The sequence below is a fragment of the Podarcis erhardii genome (assembly GCF_964252035.2).
Source record: "Podarcis erhardii genome assembly, chromosome: 4".
Taxonomy (NCBI): Eukaryota; Metazoa; Chordata; class Lepidosauria; order Squamata; family Lacertidae; genus Podarcis; species Podarcis erhardii.
Window position 1 is genome coordinate 16059783 of NC_138508.1, and position 21154 is coordinate 16080936.

A 21154-nucleotide genomic window follows, 5' to 3' on the forward strand; every position below is an offset into this window, starting at 1 on the left:
GAGGAGAGAGAGGGCGTTTGTAGAATTTGTACTGTTAAAACCGAAAGGGGTCAATCCATCGCAAGTGGTGTTGAAATTTTGGGAGGTTGGATAGTTACAATGGAATGGTCTCGGTGGTGCAGTGCACATTTTTATTCCTATTTATTTATGATTATAGTCAAAATAATTTTCAAAAAAGAACTGAGGGAAAAAAGGATTGTGAGCCTAACTCTTTTTAAAATCATATTTTATTGAATTTTCAAAATAATAATAATAATAACATATACACTCTAACACATTGTGAATTTTCCTTTTGTTTATTGACCTCCCACCCCGTTTTCCACAGGATTTTTTATTGCTGCACCTTTGCCGAACCTTATCTTCTGCCCCTTATACCACAACACAACGATCTCCAATTCCTTCCATTGCTCACAGTTCAAATCCTGCTTGTTTGTTCGGCACACTAAAATATTTCTTTTAAATAATCCGAAAAAGGCTTCCATTCTTGCATAAAACAATCAACATTAGGTGATTGTGACCTCAGCTCTGGTACTGAAAAGAGATTCCTGGGCAGAGAATGCGGGCCTTAATTCTAAGAGCAATTTGCCCTCCCATTATTTTGCTTCTGGTTCTTATTGGTGGATCTTGGGGTTCTTCTTAAAAACAACAACAACACAAAACCCCCAAAAGTGGATCACACATGCCAGAAGTCTTCCTTCCCCTGCCCTAGAGGATCCTTTGAAATTCAGCAGTGTATTGTATTGCAAGAGAGGTGGGAAGCCTGGTGGGAGCTGCTAGATCAATAAACATAAGAACGAGTGTAGCGCAAGCTAATGAGATTATTGTTGCAGAGAAAGGAAGTTGCGCAGTGAGAGAGAGAGAGAGAGAGAATGTTCCTGCCAGCACCATAAATCTCAAGCAGATACTCAGCATTTAATTTTTACTGTAGGGTGCCTGCGCCGGATAGTTGGGAAACGACTATAAATATCTGCTTTTTTTATTATGTCTCTGTGAAGGCAAGAAAACCCCACAAAGGGAAGGAGAGCTCGCAGTGTGTCGTTTGACGGGGAGCCACCAGCTTTAGGAAGCACGAATCCACAATTTTATGAGCTGGACCCCCAGGCTAAGCTAAAAGGAAATGGCTCCCCAAGACAATTTAGCCTCCTGTACATCCGATTCTCTGGTGCCGGTCATTCCATAGGTTCGAGACAACTCTCTTTGTATGCTCTGTGCTCCATGACAGCAATGGTGGCTTCATAATTCAGCTTCCTAAGGGCCACATTCTTAATGTGATAGATATTTGCCTTATGACACAAATGTGACAAGGTCAGTGTATGATTTAAAGAATACATTGTAAGTTGGCAGGGGGACGGGGGACGTCTAAAGAAGCGAAACGAAGTTACCAGGGCTGGATTTAAATTTGATGAGGCCCTAAGCTACTGAAGGTAATGGGGCCCTTAGATGTCCAGCTGTCCTGCGTCAACAAATTTTCGCTGTTTTTTGTGTTGAATATATGCTATATGGTAATTCATGGACCTGATAGGGAACTAAAGACATTTGCACATAACAAAATATATATTTTATCAAAGTAATTGTTGAACTGAAATACAACTGGAAATGTACATCCAGGTTTTTTCGCTTAATTTTTTTGGGTGGGCCCCAACAGAGTGGAGCCCTAAGTTATAGCTTTTTTAGCTTATACGTAAATCTGGCATTGGAAATTACAGGGAACCAGGAAGAGGGCCTTCTTGGTAGTGGCGCCCACCCTGTGGAATGCCCTCACATCAGATGTCAAAGAAATAAACAACTATCTGACATTTAAAAGACATCTGTTGGCAGCCCTGTTTAGGGAAGATTTAAATGAATGATGTTTTAATGTATTTTTAATCTTTTGTTGGAAGCTGCCCAGAGTGGCTAGGAAAACTCAGCCAGATTGGGGGGGGTTAAATATATTATTATTATTATTATTATTATTATTATTATTATTATTATTAATGTGAATTTGTAGGGGAACTCATCACCCTGGCTGGTCTCCTCAGGCTGGAGCATGTGCTTGCCCAGAGTTTTGCAAACCAATCTGATCTTTTGATGTTATTGCAGCTCTATAAACCAACAGACTAATAAATTTCAATTGGACAGTAAAAGGTTTTCATTGTCTAATCTATTTAAATGATAGCTATCTGCATGCAACTGAATTAGCAGACAAAATATAAAGCTGTGCTTTGCTTTAAAACTGGCAAGGGCATTATTATTGTTGTTGTTGTTGTTGTTAATTTATATACCACCTATACCCACAGGTCTCAGGGTGGTTCACAGGATAAAATCACAATATAGAAACACAAAATACACAATCAAAATAAAAACAAGTACAACCCAGTACAGTGGTGCCCCGCAAGACGAATGCCTCGCAAGATGAAAAACCTGCTAGATGAAAGGGTTTTCCGTTTTGGAGGCGCTTCGCAAAACGAATTTCCCTATGGGCTTGCTTTGCAAGGCGAAATGTCTTGCGAGTTTTTCCGACTTTTTTTCCCTCCCCCCCCCTTTTTCTAAGCCGCTAAGCCGCTTATCTGCTTATCCACTAAGCTGATAAGCTGCTAAAAGCCGCTAAAAGCCACTAAAAGCCGCTAGGCCGCTAATAGCGCTAATCCGCTAAGCTGTCAATGGGCTTGCTTCGCAAGACGAAAAAACCGCTAGACGAAGAGAATCGCGGAACGGATTCTTTTCGTCTTGCGAGGCACCACTGTAATACCCCTCTCAACTAATCAGAGAGGGAAAACAGAATTTAAAGCACACATTCACAATATTTCTAATAAAGCGCATAAATATAAGCATCCATCAGGCATTGTCAAGGAGTAGATTAAAAGATCGATTTGACTGTCTTTCAAATAAAAACATTTTAGCCATTGGTCCCGTCCCTTCCCCAATTGCCACCATTCATAGAAGCTCTTTGATCCAGAGGAGGCTTCTATGAAGGCCCGCTGGGAGGCAATCCTCTATCATCCCTCCCTTCCTTTGCTCCCATCCCCAAATCCCCAAAGGGCTGGTGAAACATTTGGGACAGAATTTGGTGGGAGCATGGGAGATGGCCTTGAGGGCTGCAAGAGAAAGGTGGCATTTGCAAAAACTGCCTCCTACCTGTTAAGTTGTGGGTGAACATATCAGAAGACACAGTGATTCTTCAAACAGCTCTTGTTTATTCACAGGCCAGAACAGAACTGGGCTGAAGGGTTCAGCCAGCCTGCTTATAGTGAGCTCAACTACAACGCAACAGTAACAACTTTATTTGCATATGTGGACCTGAGTGAAAACTATCTACAGTATCCCCCTGCTGGCCCAGGGTGAGAACTTCAGTACATAACACTACTGTCCATGAAATTGGGGTTTGGGGTGGGGGCTCGTATGGTCGAGTCCCACTGTGTATATTCCTCCACCCAGTGGCAACATGAAAAAAATAACTGGGGAGGGGGACACAGAAGGAGCAAAGCATATTTCTAGGTGAGCAAGGAAGAAAAATAACAGCACGTGCTAATGACAGGAGTTCAGAAATGCGGGGCAGGAAAATAAATGCAGAGTGATCTCCTTTAATGGGGGGGTCATTTGTCCCCCTCCTGTGTGCCGCCTGTCACAAAAACAACCTTCTGATCGGCAAACCCTAGGCTCCACAGCGCCACCCAGATTAAAGTACTCATTGAGGGGCAGTAATTCAGTATGAGTAGGAAAATGAGAGTACCCCTAAACTTTGTTTTAGAAAAAAAAGCACTGCATTCCTACAGTTGTTAGCAGGCAACACAGCTATAACCATATTGGTTCTAAGGTTGGGAGGAAAGGCAGGCAGCTGACAAATGTACCACAGAGGGAGGGGAGGCGGGAAAGGTGGGCTGCCCCATAGATCACCGTGTTACAAGCCTGCGCAGGGAAGGAAGTGGTTTTCTGTAACTGATAATTTCTTATTTAAAAGCCTAGAAAGCGGGGAATGATGGCAGCGATTGTTCGTGGTGTATTCCTGCCATCTAGTGGTACATTTGAAACATTAGTGGAAATTGAAAGCTGCTTCCTTTGCTTGCTTGCTTCCTAGAATTAAATAAGGGATCATAGAATTTTGTAATTGTAAGGTTGGAAGGGGAAGGGACGCGGGTGGTGCTGTGGGTTAAACCACAGAGCCTAGGACTTGCCGATCAGAAGGTTGGCGGTTCAAATCCCCGTGACGGGGTGAGCTCCCGTTGCTCAGTCTCTGCTCCTGCCAACCTAGCAGTTCAAAAGCACGTCAAAGTGCAAGTAGATAAATAGGTACCGCTCCGGTGGGAAGGTAAACGGCGTTTTGGTGCGCTGCTCTGGTTCACCAGAAGTGGCTTAGTCATGCTGGCCACATGACCTGGAAGCTGTACGCCGGCTCCCTCAGCCAATAAAGCGAGATGAGCGCCGCAACCTCAGAGTCGGCCACGAGTCGGTCAGGGGTCCCTTTACCTACCTTTTTAAGGTTGGAAGGGACCACAAGGGTCATCTAGCCCAACGCACTTCAATGCAGGAATCTTTTGCCCAGTGTGGGGCTTGAACCCACCATGTTCTACCAATGGAACTGTGGTTTTCTCTTTCACTCAAGAAAGGCTCATAAAACAAACAGGCCTGCAGCCTCTTTGAACATACAAGGTTAATGGGAGCCATAGGAAGGCAGAATGCAAGACACTGTATTGTATTTGGTCTTTAAACATTGTGTTTATAATCGACCTTTTTCTCCAAGGAACTGTAAGTGATCGCCATGCATGTGGTTCTTCCCCAACGCCACAACAACCTTGTGATGTAGGCCAGGGTGAGAGGAAGTGATTGTGACCCAACATCACCAAGCGAGCCTCATGACCAAGTGGGAATTTGAATCCTGTCTCTCAGGTCTTAGTCTGACACAAATCAGTACACAGTGCTGCCTATTTATTTGTTTCCGACTTGGAAAATGGGCTCTGCAAAACACCTATTATTATAATTACTTTATACCACATAATGCCAAAATAGGATTCTAAATGGCTCAGGACCACAGTGCCTCAAGGGCTGCCTCTCCCCACGTGAACCGATCTGGACTCTGAGATCACCTTCTGAGGCCCTGCTCCGTGTGTCTCCTCCATGAGAGGTCCAGAGGGTGGCAACACGAGAATGGGGCCTTTTCTGCAGTGGCTTCTCATTTGTACAATGCTCTCCCTAGGGACAGATCCTGAAGCTGAGGCTCCAATACTTTGGCCACCTCATGAGAAGAGAAGACTCCCTGGAAAAGACCCTAATGTTGGGAGAGATGGAGGGCACAAGGACAAGGGGACGACAGAGGACAAGATGGCTGAACAGTGTTCTCGAAGTTACCAGCATGAGTTTGACCAAACTGCGGGAGGCAGTGGAAGACAGGTGCCTGGCGTGCTCTGGTCCTTGGAGTCACGAAGAGTCGGACACGACTGAAAACAACAACTCCCTAGGGAAAATACAAAACATAATAATAATAATAATAATAATAATAATAATAATAATAATTTATTATTTGTACCCTGCCCATCTGGCTGGGTTTCCCCAGCCACTCTGGGCGGCTTCCACAAAGACCAAAAATACACTAATATGTCATACATTAAAAACTTCCCTGAATAATTGTATAGAAAAGAAAAAGAGCAAAAGTAATAAAAAAGAGTAACTTAAAAGACTCTCTGTCATATTTATATTGTATATATATCATATCATTCATTCACACATAGAAAGGCAGACTCCCTTCCTGTCTATGTCCTCCTTAATCCATCATAAAGGAATACATCCCTCACTATTAGCCATAGGTAAAGGGTAAAGGGACCCCGACCATTAGGCCCAGCCGTGGCCGACTCTCGGGTTGCGGCGCTCATCTCGCTTTATTGGCCGAGGGAGCCGGCGTACAGCTTCTGGGTCCTGTGGCCAGCATGACTAAGCCACTTCTGGCAAACCAGAGAAGTGCACGGAAACGCTGTTTACCTTCCCACCGGAGCGGTACCTATTTATCTACTTGCACTTTGATGTGCTTTCGAACTGCTAGGTTGGCAGGAGCTGGGATAGACCAACAGTAGCTCACCCCGTCGCGGGGATTTGAACCGCCGACCTTCTGATCGGCAAGTCCTAGGCTCTGTGGTTTAACCCACAGCGCCACCCGCGTCCCTCACTATTAACCATACTGGCTGGTACAGATGAGAATTAGAGTCTGCCCACATTTGGGTTGCCACCGTTTCCTCGTCCCTATATTTATGACGGCCAACACCTTTGCCTGTTTGTGCGATTCACTTATTCCTGAAGGGCGCCTCTCATTAATTGACAATGGATGCTGCCAAACCCAGGCTGCCAAACCAGCCCAGCCCTTCCAGAGCATCCCCGGTGGGACAGCGGTGGCCTCAGCCTGAGAAGACACCTGTTCCTGGCTTTGCTCTCCTCCCGAGCGAAGGAATGGCAGTGCCAGGCTGCAGACCTTGGCAGTGGTACAGCACTTGGAGCCTGGTTTGCAGAGGATCCTTCTCGTCTCTGCCTGCCCTCTTCGTAGCCTGCAGGAGGAGTCGAGATCTGTGCGGAGGAAAAGTGTGAGCACTTTGCCCCCTTGTACAGAGTCTCTCTCTCTCTCTCTCTCTCTCTCTCTCTCTCTCTCTCTCTCTCTCTCTCTCTCTCTCTTCTCTGTCTGTATATGTGGCAGGGGACTGGAAGAGGTCAGGCGGAATCCAGAGCCTGGGAAAGCTTTCTTTTGCAACAAGAAGGATGTGGAGCTCCCTGCATGCTGCCACCGAGCCCACCTACGCAAGGGGCAACAGGAGCCGTTCCTGGGTGCTGGCCGTGGGGGTGGCAGTTGGCGTCTTCCTCCTCGGATTCCTCATTGGTATGGTGCGAGCTGAGCCAAGAGTCTCGTTTTATCTGCGAAAGGGCTTGGAGAGGAGGAGGCTGGAGGTCGAATTGCATGCGCTGCTGCTCTGCCACTCATTAGGGGAGGGAAATAATTGCCTTCGCATTCCAGGGAGCGAGTTCTCCTCCTGGAACTTGTTAGGAGGGGGAAGAAGAAAGTTTTTTTGGGGGGGGAAAGTTGTTTTAGTCTGCAAGCAAGAAGCTTTGTTTCTTTAAAGATTTGAACAGATGAGTTTTTTTAAAAGACATGGAAAGCTCCAGCCTTCCTCTCTTGCAGCTTACTAAGAACAGGCAAAGTGGATTTGCGGTATTCGCTCAGCAGCATGAGTCAGTGGCTTTTAAAAAGCGGAAAGATTCATGGAGGGCAAAGTCAACAGTGACAAGCTGTGATCATTCAAGAGAACCTCTGCGTACAGCAGCAAAATACCTTTGAGTGCTGGTTGCTAAGGACAGAGAGCTGTTTTTGTGGATTGCTTGTGGGTTTGGCAGAGGGGGTTGGTTTGGTTGCAGTTTCACTTTACCTGCTGAGAGTAAGCCCCCTTGAACGCTGAAGGGACTTACTTCTGAGTAAACATGCAGGTGGATCCTTGGTGGATCTTTGATCTGAAGTGCCAAGGCATTGCTTGTCTGTCTGTTCTCTTGCCTGATAAAGGCACATTTGCTTTGCTTTGAACAGAACAGAACAAAATTCAATTTCTCCTTGTTAAAATCATTTCAAACTTCTCTACTCCATCCCTTTGCGTCTTCAAGGGGAGACTCTCATTGCTTATGGAGCCTAATGGCCCCACATACATACACTCAGTATCGTCAGGCTTTGGGGACAAAAAAAACCCTGTGGGGCACCTCAAAAACAAACCCATGAGAACTGGACATGCTCAGTGGGTTCCTTGTATTTTGGATTCCTGAATGGAAGCACTTCACACTGCAACATTTTGTTGCAGGGTCCCGCTTGCTATTTATTTACACTAGAACCAACGCACATAAATAAACCCTCTACAAAGGCTGCATGCACACAATTTAAAGCTCATGTCTTATCCCCCAAAATCCTGGGTATTGTGGCTTGTTAAGGGTGCTGGGAATTGTAGCTTCATGAGGGGTGAACTACAGCACCTAGCGCCTTTTTGTGGGGGGGGGGGATTGTGCTTTAACTGTGCTGCAAATGTCTGGTGGACATTAACCCTAGGTGAACAAACCAAAATGGTATGCCTTCGCCCCAAAGGAGCTTACAATTTATTTATTTATTTAAAAATAAAGATTACAGAGGGAGGAGAGAAAGAAACAAATTAGGAGGGGAAAGCGTTTCTCTTCCCAGCCTTCCCAGTTTCTGAAATTGTAGCTATCAGTAAAAATGAATGGATTTCCTCTGGCATTTTTTCATATTCCATGAAGGTGAATGCATGGTTAACATTATGAACCTCAAAGGTTGTATGGATAAAACTCAATCCATAACAAGCAAATGGCCTTTAAGCCATGTCTGTCTAGGATTTGGGTCTTCAGTCAATGAGTTGACACTGCCACCGCCATGTTGGATTCCATGTTTTTAAGCAGACGGGTGGACTAGAAGACCCTTGGGGTACTATTCTGTGATTCTGTGATGGCAGGGGCAGTTGCTGCAGCTCTCTCTGGTCTATCTTGCAGGTTGGCTGAGTAAACCTGAAGGTCAATTGCCAGCAACAGGTTCTCACGAGAAGATGAAGAAGGCGTTCATGACAGAAATGAAAGCTGCGAATATCAAGCAATTTTTATAGTAAGCAAAGTGCACTGTGTTGATTTGTGTGTGTGTGTGTGTGTATTTAAATTGACCCAGAAACCACTTTTTGAGACTCTTTTGGAACAAGGTGGTTTTAGCAAATGACAATAAGCTCAGTCACCAGAGATCTATCAGAAATGGTAGGTTTCTGATCTCTGATTCTAGTTATACAGGATTATTTATTTGTTTGGAATCTTTACTTTTCCCATCCCAAGGGGGCGGGGGGTGACAAGACAAGGCAAGGCAAAAGAGAATTAGATTAATGCCTAAATTCACCCCAAGCTGGTGATGTATAATAGCTTTTTTGAGAGTTAGAAGTGGCAAGATAAGGGGTTCATTGTCCGCGATGTGCACACTCATTTCTTTTGTCTGGCTATCATCCCTGATCAAACACTAGAAAAAAAGAAAAAGATGGATGCACAGTCCTGAACTTGTGGCACTGAACTGAAAAATAACAACCCTGTATTTGAATAACAATAACAAGATGGCAGATATGAGTAACTGCTCTAGCCATGCATCTCTATGGTGAAAATATTCCTGGTATATGCTGTCATTTTTAGGTAAAGGTAAAGGGACCCCTGACCGTTAGGTCCAGTCGTAGCCGACTGTGGGGTTGCGGCGCTCATCTCACTTCCGGGTCATGTGGCCAGCATGACTAAGCCGCTTCTGGCAAACCAGAGCAGCGCACAGAAATGCCGTTTACCTTCCTGCCGGAGTGGTACCTATTTATCTACTTGCACTTTGACGTGCTTTTGAACTGCCAGGTGGGCAGGAGCAGGCACCGAGCAACGGGAGCTCATCCCGTCACAGGGATTCAAACCGCCGACCTTCTTATTGGCAAGTCCTAGGCTCTGTGGTTTAACCCACAGCGCCACCTGTGTCCCTTGTCATTTTTAGAGACTGCCTTAAATTAGATATTTCAAGTGGATTGCAGCTAGGAGCCCTTAAATCAGGGGTAGGTAACCTCCGGGAGGAAAAAAAGAGTAAATATTAAAAGTAGACTGGGCTTAAGGCATAAGCCAACCAGACCCATGTAATTTTCCTATGTACCAGAAGCTGGTGTAAATTTACATCAGATGTATACTCTGTTCAGCAGCAGGGCTGTTCCTCTTCCTATGCCTGGTAGAGGGAAAGCAAGCCTTTAAAATAGTGTTCTTTGCCAAGCGGGCAGGTGAAGTGTTCTGGCCTTGCCTCAGCCAGATTAAGCTCAGCTGGTTGAGCCACAGGTGAGCCACGATGAACAAGCTACACTGAAGTACCTCTGATGTTGCCAGGACTGCAGGCTAAAATATATTTTTCAGTTTGGTGGCATTTCCTGAGATTAACTTAGCGGCATACATTTGTAATTACAGCGTTTTTAGTCCATGGCAGCGTTTAGTAATCAAAAAGCTGGCACGCAGAGCACGTTTTCAAGTAGGAAAGAAAACTATCACTCAGACTTATTTAGCAAATGAGTCAATGTTCCAGTTATAAATGCTAATATGTTGACGTTTGTCCACCCAGCGCCAGCTCAGTGTGTTTTGAGATTGTTAAGCAGTGTGTTAAAGAGGAACATTCCCTCATTTTATTCATACTTGTTCATGAGGGTGTGTTACACATTTTAGATGCCCACAAAATGGATGCAGGGTGAGTGAATGAATGGATGGATGAATGAATGAATCTTTATTTGCGTCAGCCACCGGCCATAGCAATAAACCAACAATACAATATACAATGCCACTTAAAGGCTAAAAGAATAAGCATGTAGGTTTGAATTGCTTAGTCAATCGCAGCTTTTATTTAAGCACATAAGAACCTTAGACAAGCCTGCTGGATAAAGTCAATGGCCCATCTAAGTCCAGCATCATGTTCTCAAAGTGGTCAGGCCAGATGTCTGTGAGAAACCCGCATTCAGGATCCAAGCAAAAGATTATTTTCCCTCCTGTGGTTTCCAGCAACTGGTGAATTCCTGCCTCCAACCAGAGCTTTACATCTCCAGAATTGCTTTTGGCCAAGTTGTAAATCTATCCTTAGAGATGCAGAGAGGTTCTCATTCACTTCTTGCCCATCGTGCACCAAATCCGAGTTAAACAGAAAGCATAGCTCATATATAATAATTATTTATTATTTATACCCCGACCATCTGGTTGGGTTTCCCCAGCCACTCTGGGCGGCTTCCAGCAAAATATTTAAATACAATAATTCATCAAATATTAAAAGCTTCCCTTAACACGTCTGCCTTCAGGTGTCTTCTAAAAGTCAGATAGTTGTTTATTTCTTTGACATCTGATGGGAAGGCGTTCCACAGGGCAGGAGCCACTACCAAGAAGGCCCTCTGCCTGATTCCCTCCAACCTCACTTCTCGCAATGAGGGAACCACTAGAAGCCCCTCAGAGCTGGACCTCAGTGTCTGGGCTGAACGATGGGGGAGGAGACACTCCTTCAGGTATAGAGTGGTACCTTGGGTTACATACGCTTCAGGTTACATACACTTCAGGTTACAGACTCCGCTAACCCAGTAATATTACCTCGGGTTAAGAACTTTGTTTCAGGATGAGAACAGAAATCGTGCTCCAGCGGCACGGTGGCAGCAGGAGGCCCCATTAGCTAAAGTAAGTGGTGCTTCAGGTTAAGAACAGTTTCAGGTTACATACGGACCTCTTGAACAAATTAAGTACTTAACCCAAGGTACCACTGTACTGGGCCAAGGCTGTTTAGGGCTTTAGCAAGCATGCCAACCGGCCAAACCAACCAACCAACCAACCAACCAACACACTTGGGGTACATTTCAGAGCGTTCTCAAGACGAGGTAACCCAGAGCCATCAAAGGCCCACATCCAATACTAAAAACGATCAAGGTGGAGCCTGCAAGGTGGAGACAGAGTTAGTGCTGAGCTGGTAATAGTCTGGAAGCGCATCCTGTGTATTTTATCTTAAACTTCTTGTACGCTGAGTTGGTAATTTTTTTTAATTTTTTTTTGCTGCAAAGCAGTTGGGAAACCTGCGAGTGAAAAATAATTAACGATTCGATTAATCAAATCTTTCCTCCGCCCCAGCGGTTGCAGGGCTGAGAGAGATGGGAAATGTGCAGTAGTTCAAATCAGCCAGAGGGCACCAGGTTGGGGAAGGCTGCCTTAAACAAAGAAACAGAAATAGTGATGGTGTGAGCTGAGTGACTGAAGAGGTAACAGGGCCAAGGGATTGAGGAGTGTCCAGAATCTGGGCAGAAGCTGATGCAGGAAAGGAGGGATGATGAGAAGCAGAGATGGGTCAGGCTTGTGAAGAAGCCTTAGTGTTTCGCCATCCTGTTGTGACAAGCTCTCTTCCCGTTTGGTCTCCCAAAACCAGGAGAGGCATGAAGCAGGAGAAGCAAAGAGAGACACATAGGTGCATTCTCGGATTGCTTGGGGGGGGGAGCTGGTGAGGAAGAGACATACCTGGCTGTGGGATGTTGTGGATCTTTAGTCTCAGCAATTTGATTCATGGGGACAAGACATGGGCGTAGCCAGGGGGGGCAAGGGGGCAACTGCCCCCCCACCAGATCAAGTAAAACAATAGGAGGTCCCAACTAAAGAAGAATGGCAACTTAAACTGATGGAATATGTGCAGCTTGCGGACCTAACATATAGAATAAGAGAACAAGGAGAAGAAGAAGACTGGAAAATGTTTATTGAATATATGGGGGGAGATTGTGTACTCTTGAAAACGTTGGCAGCATTAAGATAAATTCAACTGTAAATAAGTTTTGATGGATGTAATAATGGAATACTGAATGGTTTAGTTTATGCAAAATATGCAGGGATTTATGTTATACAAAGTGGACCATAGAAAGAGAAGAAGGGAAGGTACTGGTATCTTAAGGCTGTTTAAATGAATATTCTAAATTGCAAAACAGAATATATATATATATATATATATATATATATGCAGGTTTTGGTGTCCTCGGGTGTCTTCCCGTGTAAAAGTTGGGGTGTCTAGGCGACGTTTCGACGAGGTCTCACTCGTCATCTTCAGGCTGGTGCTTTCGGCTTCTTGTTACTGGAACAGAGCAGGATCTCAGTGTTTGAGTTCCTATAAATACTGTAGAGGGGGTGTGGTGTATAGCCTCCAATGTTCTGGGCAGAGAGGAAGTTCCCAGGCTAGTGTGCCTTTTCTTCTTTTGTTCCTTAATTACTTGAGAGATATCTTGAGTGATTTCTTGAGTGATATCCTGAGTACCACTTAGGTGGGTCATTAGGTGTGGATTAGTTGTTAAAGTCTTTGTGTCTTGACCTCTTGAACTTTGTGAAGAGTTTTCCTGAGAAGATGGCTGTACTGTACTTAGTTGTGCTCTGGCTTGGCTTCGTGTATAGGGGCGAGCTGTGGTTTTGTGGCTTGTGTCAGCCAGATCTGTGTAGGGATTGCAGGGGGGTGCAGCATCCGGAGGTGCCACCATGGATTGGCTACTGGATGGTGTCTGTAATTCATCTGTGGAGAGGGTCTGGGTTTGGGTCTGGTGTGGTTGATTGGTGTTGGCGTTCTGTGTGCCTCTGGATCTGGTGTCAGTTTTTGTGGGGAGGGCTAATTTCCAGATGTCTGGCAAGCGGGATGTGTCGTCACGCTTGTTCATGTTGTGAGGGTGTTTCTCTATCTCGATGGCTTCCATGATTATTCTCTTGTGGTGATGTTCCGTGTTAAAGAGCAATTTGGAATCTGCAAAATTAATTTCGTGTCCTGTTTCTTTCATGTGTTGGAAAAGAGAGGAAGTTTTTTCTTCTTTTTTGACGGCATTCTTGTGTTCTGCGATACGTGCATTTATTCGTCTGTTTGTTTGTCCAATGTACGTGGCTGGGCAGACTTTGCAGGGTATTTCATAGATCCCTTGGTTTTCCAACTGGATTTTATCCTTGGGGTTTCTGAGGATATTGGCTATTTTTTGGTTGGTGCAAAAGGCTGTTTTGATATTGTGTTTATGGAGGATTTTGCTAATTTTATCTGTAGTGCCCTTGATATAAGGAAGGAGGGCCATGCCATTGTTTTCTTCTGTGTCTTGGTTTTTGGGGGGTGTTTCCTTTTGGATTAGCTTCGTAATCCTGTTTTGCTGGTATCCATTGGCAATTAACACGTTTGAGAGATTCTGTAACTCAGTTGTCAAGTGGTCTTTGTCAGCCAGGCGTTTGGTTCTGGAGATGAGAGTCTTGGCTACGGAGTTTATTTGTGCAGGGTGGTGGTGTGATTGTGCATGTAAGTAGCGGTTGGTGTGTGTTTTTTTCCGGTAGATAGTGTGTCCTAGGGAGCCATCAGGTTTTTTGTAGATTAGGACGTCAAGGAAGGGAAGTTGGTTGTTGGCTTCTATTTCCATAGTGAATTGTATTTTGGGGTGTAAGTTGTTGAGATGTGTGAGGAAGCTATCCAGTTTTTCTTTCCCGTGTGGCCAAATTACAAAGGTGTCGTCAACATATCTGAGCCAAAGTTTGGGTTTGTGTTCTGACTTGTCTAAAGCATTGGTTTCAAAGTGTTCCATGTACAGGTTTGCGATGACCGGTGAGAGGGGTGATCCCATAGGTGCTCCTTCTATCTGTTTGTATCTTTGTCCATTGTGGATGAAGTACGTGTTGGTTAGGCAGTGGTTGGTCAGGTCCAAGATGTATTCGGGGGGATTGTATTTGTTTTGAATAGCTGTCAAGGCTTCATTAATGGGCACTTGTGTGAAGAGAGATACAACATCGAAGCTCACAAGTAGGTCATTAGGATGTAGGTTTTGCTTCTTTATTGTTTCTATGAACTGGAAGGAGTTTGGTACGTGTGAAGAGATGGATTCTGCATAGGGCTGAAGTTGCTTGGCGAGAAATTTAGCGAGATTTTGTAGAGGTGAGCCTATGGAGCTGACTATTGGTCTGAGTGGTGTTCCTTCTTTGTGTATCTTGGGGAGGCCGTAGAGTTTGGGGCATCTGGATGATTTTTCTCTGGGGATGATTCTTAGCTGGATTTCTTCACTGATAGGAGAGGCTTTTATTTTGGATTTGGTGGTTTTTTCCAGGTAGGTGGTGGGATCTGTTTTTATAGGTTTGTAGGCAGGATCTTGGAGTAGATTTGATAGTTTTGCTTGGTAGTCCGATGTGTTCATCACCACTGTGGTGATGAACACATCGGACTACCAAGCAAAACTATCAAATCTACTCCAAGATCCTGCCTACAAACCTATAAAAACAGATCCCACCACCTACCTGGAAAAAACCACCAAATCCAAAATAAAAGCCTCTCCTATCAGTGAAGAAATCCAGCTAAGAATCATCCCCAGAGAAAAATCATCCAGATGCCCCAAACTCTACGGCCTCCCCAAGATACACAAAGAAGGAACACCACTCAGACCAATAGTCAGCTCCATAGGCTCACCTCTACAAAATCTCGCTAAATTTCTCGCCAAGCAACTTCAGCCCTATGCAGAATCCATCTCTTCACACGTACCAAACTCCTTCCAGTTCATAGAAACAATAAAGAAGCAAAACCTACATCCTAATGACCTACTTGTGAGCTTCGATGTTGTATCTCTCTTCACACAAGTGCCCATTAATGAAGCCTTGACAGCTATTCAAAGCAAATACAATCCCCCCGAATACATCTTGGACCTGACCAACCACTGCCTAACCAACACGTACTTCATCCACAATGGACAAAGATACAAACAGATAGAAGGAGCACCTATGGGATCACCCCTCTCACCGGTCATCGCAAACCTGTACATGGAACACTTTGAAACCAATGCTTTAGACAAGTCAGAACACAAACCCAAACTTTGGCTCAGATATGTTGACGACACCTTTGTAATTTGGCCACACGGGAAAGAAAAACTGGATAGCTTCCTCACACATCTCAACAACTTACACCCCAAAATACAATTCACTATGGAAATAGAAGCCAACAACCAACTTCCCTTCCTTGACGTCCTAATCTACAAAAAACCTGATGGCTCCCTAGGACACACTATCTACCGGAAAAAAACACACACCAACCGCTACTTACATGCACAATCACACCACCACCCTGCACAAATAAACTCCGTAGCCAAGACTCTCATCTCCAGAACCAAACGCCTGGCTGACAAAGACCACTTGACAACTGAGTTACAGAATCTCTCAAACGTGTTAATTGCCAATGGATACCAGCAAAACAGGATTACGAAGCTAATCCAAAAGGAAACACCCCCCAAAAACCAAGACACAGAAGAAAACAATGGCATGGCCCTCCTTCCTTATATCAAGGGCACTACAGATAAAATTAGCAAAATCCTCCATAAACACAATATCAAAACAGCCTTTTGCACCAACCAAAAAATAGCCAATATCCTCAGAAACCCCAAGGATAAAATCCAGTTGGAAAACCAAGGGATCTATGAAATACCCTGCAAAGTCTGCCCAGCCACGTACATTGGACAAACAAACAGACGAATAAATGCACGTATCGCAGAACACAAGAATGCCGTCAAAAAAGAAGAAAAAACTTCCTCTCTTTTCCAACACATGAAAGAAACAGGACACGAAATTAATTTTGCAGATTCCAAATTGCTCTTTAACACGGAACATCACCACAAGAGAATAATCATGGAAGCCATCGAGACAGAGAAACACCCTCACAACATGAACAAGCGTGACGACACATCCCGCTTGCCAGACATCTGGAAATTAGCCCTCCCCACAAAAACTGACACCAGATCCAGAGGCACACAGAACGCCAACACCAATCAACCACACCAGACCCAAACCCAGACCCTCTCCACAGATGAATTACAGACACCATCCAGTAGCCAATCCATGGTGGCACCTCCGGATGCTGCACCCCCCTGCAATCCCTACACAGATCTGGCTGACACAAGCCACAAAACCACAGCTCGCCCCTATACACGAAGCCAAGCCAGAGCACAACTAAGTACAGTACAGCCATCTTCTCAGGAAAACTCTTCACAAAGTTCAAGAGGTCAAGACACAAAGACTTTAACAACTAATCCACACCTAATGACCCACCTAAGTGGTACTCAGGATATCACTCAAGAAATCACTCAAGATATCTCTCAAGTAATTAAGGAACAAAAGAAGAAAAGGCACACTAGCCTGGGAACTTCCTCTCTGCCCAGAACATTGGAGGCTATACACCACACCCCCTCTACAGTATTTATAGGAACTCAAACACTGAGATCCTGCTCTGTTCCAGTAACAAGAAGCCGAAAGCACCAGCCTGAAGATGACGAGTGAGACCTCGTCGAAACGTCGCCTAGACACCCCAACTTTTACACGGGAAGACACCCGAGGACACCAAAACCTGCATTCCTGTACCCGTGAAAATCTACGAAAGCAAATCTATATATATATATATATATATAATGAATACTTAGCTAACTGACTAGTCACATCAGTTTTGCCCCCCTAACAAAGTCCTCCCCCCCCCAACAAAAATCCTGGCTACATCCATGGAGCAAGACCTCAGTTTCTGTGCTCATTAGGCCTGACACTCTTGTAGAGATCCTGTTTTGCTATTAAAGAGTTAACTCCTGCTGGATTGGTGTGATTTGCTGCTGGCTCGCTCCTGTCAGTGACCCACCTTTGGTCAAGATGGTCACCCGGCTGCGATTTGTGCTACTTGCACAGCGAGGACTGACGTCCAACAACAGCAGCAAGCCCAATGAAAAAAAATAAGTAAATGTGATTTCATTCATTATACCCTTCTCCTCTTTTCCAGCAATTTCACTCGGCTGCCTCACTTGGCAGGCACACCAGAGAACCTGCGCCTGGCCAAACAAATACAGGCCCAGTGGAAGGAATTTGGCCTGGATTCGGTTCAACTGGCTGCCTATGACGTTCTGCTGTCCTACCCAAATGAAACAAATCCCAACTACATCTCAATTGTGGATGACCAAGGGCACGAGGTAAAGGGGAGAGGGAGAGAAAATGGATTTCCCCATCTGGCTTTAGCTTTTCTTTAAGTCAACCATCCCTGTCCCTTTCAGAACATTCAGTTTAACAGATAACGGTGCAGTTACGAGAGGTAAATTCTGCTGAGCTTTGAAAAGAGATCTTTTCTCCAGGTGAACCTGCCCACACTTTGAGGTGATGATTCCTTAAATGCCAGTGTGGTGTAGTGGTTAAGAACGGTGGACTCGTAATCTGGTGAGCCGGGTTCGATTCCCTGCTCCTCCACATGCAACTGCTGGGTGAGCTTGGGCTAGTCACACTTCTTTGAAGTCTCTCAGCCCCACTCACCTCACAGAGTGTTTGTTGTGAGGGAGGAAGGGAAAGGAGATGGTTAGCCGCTTTGAGACTCCTTCGGGTAGTGATGAAGCGGGATATCAAATCCAAACTCTTCTTAAATGGCTTTCCCACCTTCCCCCAAAAGGAGTTCACACCGGCAGTCAGTGGTGTAGCGTGGGGGGTGCAGGGGGGCCCGGCCGCACCGGGCGCAACATCTGGGGGTTAGGGTTAGGGGGCGCAAATCCACGGGTTAGGGGACGCAAATTACTTGCCTTGCCCCGGGTGCTGACAACCCACGCTACGCCACTGCCGGCAGTGGAACAAAGCGAATAGAATAAAAGAAAACATATTTGTAGCTTTTAATTTCAGTCACATACCCTCACAGGTAATAATTTCAAGGATGCCAGGGTAGTCTCTTTCAGCCGTCAAATGCCTGGGTGAATAGTACTGTTTTCCCATTCCTTCTGAATGTTAATAATGAGGAAGACAGACACATCTCTCCAGACAAAGCCTTCTTTGTCACAGAATCCCAACCATTCCACAGATATATATGCCCAGTGCCTACTTTCCATGTGCATTGTGGAGGGAGGGACTGACCACGTTTTCTTTTCTCAAGTTTTTAGCAACATGTCCTCTCATTCTGCTAGGTTGCTTGCTTACAGTTGTGATACCCCAAGTTGATTTTGGGGCCTGGTCACAGGTGCCACCTGCAGCTCTAACATGAATGCAATGCAGGACATTAACCGTGATTCCTGCATTGCAGACAGTTGGACCAGAGGGGAAACCCTTTGGATACTTTCCAACTCCACAATTTTATGAAATTTAACAAATGGATTGACAACATGATAACTCTCACAACTTATGAACGGACTGCTTACAGATGTAGACTTGGATCAATATGGCAATATTTGGAATGAGCTTCTACGAAATGTAGCAGGCTATTAATATTTACATATGTCTTAGGATAAGAATATCAATTTCATATAAGAATGTATGGGCTAGGGTGCTTGCCATATATTGTATATATTAGTGTACTGCTTCTTTCTACATGTTTTTGTTTTTGTTTTTTTTATATACATTTTTATTGATTTTTTAACATATCAGTTCCAACAGTCATACAACATATCTTCACATCTTATACAATATTTTTGACTTCCCCCAACACCTCTGATGATTTTCCATTCTTTATCACTTCCTTTCCACATGTTTTTGAGCCTTATTATTTTTTTATTTTCTTTTTCCACATGCATCATTTTATTTCTTTATATTCAAAACCTTTGTAACTAAAATATTAATAGGGGGGGGGGCGGTATATGAAATTAGTCTAAAACTGACCTGAATATTCTGCCTCCTCCTCTGCTCCCTCTTAACTGCCCAGATTTTCAACACCTCATTATCTGAGCCTCTCCCTCCGGGGTATACACACATTGAAGATGTTGTTCCACCCTATAGTGCTTTCTCTGCTCAGGGCATGCCAGAGGTAAGGACTGATGTGGGGTAACGGGTTGTGTGAATGTGCCCTTCTGTTATGCGAATGACCCTCTCTCTCTCTGGATCAGGGGTGGTGATCCCTTTTCAGATCCAGTGTCGCTTTCCCTGGTGCTCAACCTTCTGAGGACCACATACCAGAGGTGGGCGGGACCAGAGGCAAGGGTAGGCGGAGCCTCCGGTGCAATTTTTTTATTTTAGTGCAGCAGTAAGCTAGTTTCCACACATACACACACACTATCCTCCACCCAGACAACCAGGAGGCATGGTCAGACCTCAAGGACATATTACAAGTAGGCAGATATTCTCAAGGTTTGTGTGGAGCCAAGGCAGCGAAGGGTGTGTTCTGGGAAAGATTCTGGGGGCCACATAGAGAGGCCTGGAGAGCCATATGTGGTCCTCCTAACCTGAGTGTGAGGAGATGGTCTGAATCGGAAGATTGGTGAATGGAGTCACAGGGAGATCAGCTCCTAACAGAAGAGGAGGAAGAATATTTGCCTCCCCTGCTTCCAGCGTTTCCAGAAACAGAGAGACAGGTAGACACAGCAGCTGCTCAGTTGAGAGGAGCTACCCAGCTATGAGATAGTAGCTAAGCACCAGAAGGGAGGGAGCTGCTGGGTGATACATCAATAGAGAGTGGGGGGAACCCCCTCCCCCCCTGAACTCTGTCCAAGCATGTCAAAGAACAAAGGAGACGCAGAGGGGGAGGAACTTCCCATTGGCACGCTTCTTGCTGTGGAAGTGGGGAGGAGTCAGAGTAAGCCAGTGCGGTATAGTGGTTAAGAGCAGTGGAGTTGTAATATGGTGAACCAGGTTCGATTCCGCTCCTCCACATTCAGCTGCTGGGTGACCTTGGGCTAGTCACACTTCTCTGAAGTCTCTCAGCCTCACTCACCTCACAGGGTGTCTGTTGTGAGGGAGGAAGGAAAAGGAGATTGTTAGCCGCTTTGAGACTCCTTAGGGTAGTGGTATAGCAGGATATCAAATCCAAACTCTTCTTCTATCCTTGTGGAGGGTTGCCTGTTTGTGCTTGCAACATAATGCTGTAATAAAAGGACTATAAATCTACCAAATGCTCATTAATTCTTATTGTTGAACTACCAAAGGGAGAGGGGAACTTGTGTACCTGACACTGAGGTTCCCCACCCCTGCTCTAGGTTTTTATATCTCCCAAGTTTGTTGCTATACAAGAGGATTGTGACTAAACTTGATGGCCAGCAAGAATTTCAAGCTACTAGGTTTCTGCCTCACCTCTCCTGCCTAGGTGGGAGCTAAAATAAGGCAGTTCCTAAATTTGGGTATCTGGGCTGGATCTACACTGACCTGTTTAACATTATTTTTCCCCATTAGACTAATAATAGATATATCATTCTGAAACATCACAGGCTATATTTGTTGATTAAAAGGTTTACTACCTTGGTTTGTTGGTTTGGCAAATGAAAGTTATACTCGGCCACACTGTTTTCCAAAACACTATTTCTTTCCCTGCTGATGATTTCTGGTTGCTCTGCTCTGCCCTCCAGTATCACATTTTAATTCTCCCTCCCTCCATTTTTAAATAAAATTTATTTAATCATTTTTTCAATACAAACAACAACCACAAAAGACACATACAACAAAAACCATAATAACACTAATAACACAATTTGACAATTTGACAATTCAGATTTGAATACACTGATATACCTATGACTACACCTTTTTAACAATATTTCCCCACCTCTCTCTCCTCCCCCTACTTCCCACCACTATCCGCCTTATCGCTTAAATATTCCTTCCAGATTTCTTCATATTTATCCATTCTTAATTTGCGTCAACATGCAATTCGTTCATATGTAGCTAATCTGTCCATATTATAAAT

The 21154-nt window shown here is 44.7% G+C and overlaps 1 protein-coding gene across 2 annotated transcripts in view; it reads left to right on the top strand.

Annotated features, from left to right (window-relative positions):
• The first annotated feature begins 6636 nt into the window (after window positions 1-6636).
• The window catches only part of LOC309340980 (glutamate carboxypeptidase 2-like), a 54001-nt gene continuing 39483 nt past the window's right edge, over window positions 6637-21154 (top strand). Inside the window, exons 1-4 of one of the 2 annotated variants that reach the window (XM_081860331.1) lie at window positions 6637-6832; window positions 8494-8602; window positions 17297-17483; window positions 19184-19285. In XM_081860331.1, the coding sequence (XP_081716457.1) occupies window positions 6715-6832; window positions 8494-8602; window positions 17297-17483; window positions 19184-19285 (516 nt within the window). In that variant the 5' untranslated portion in view covers window positions 6637-6714. Of the gene's footprint in view, window positions 6838-8493; window positions 8603-17296; window positions 17484-19183; window positions 19286-21154 lie in introns of both variants that reach the window. The other variant, XM_081860332.1, reaches the window with a different exon arrangement.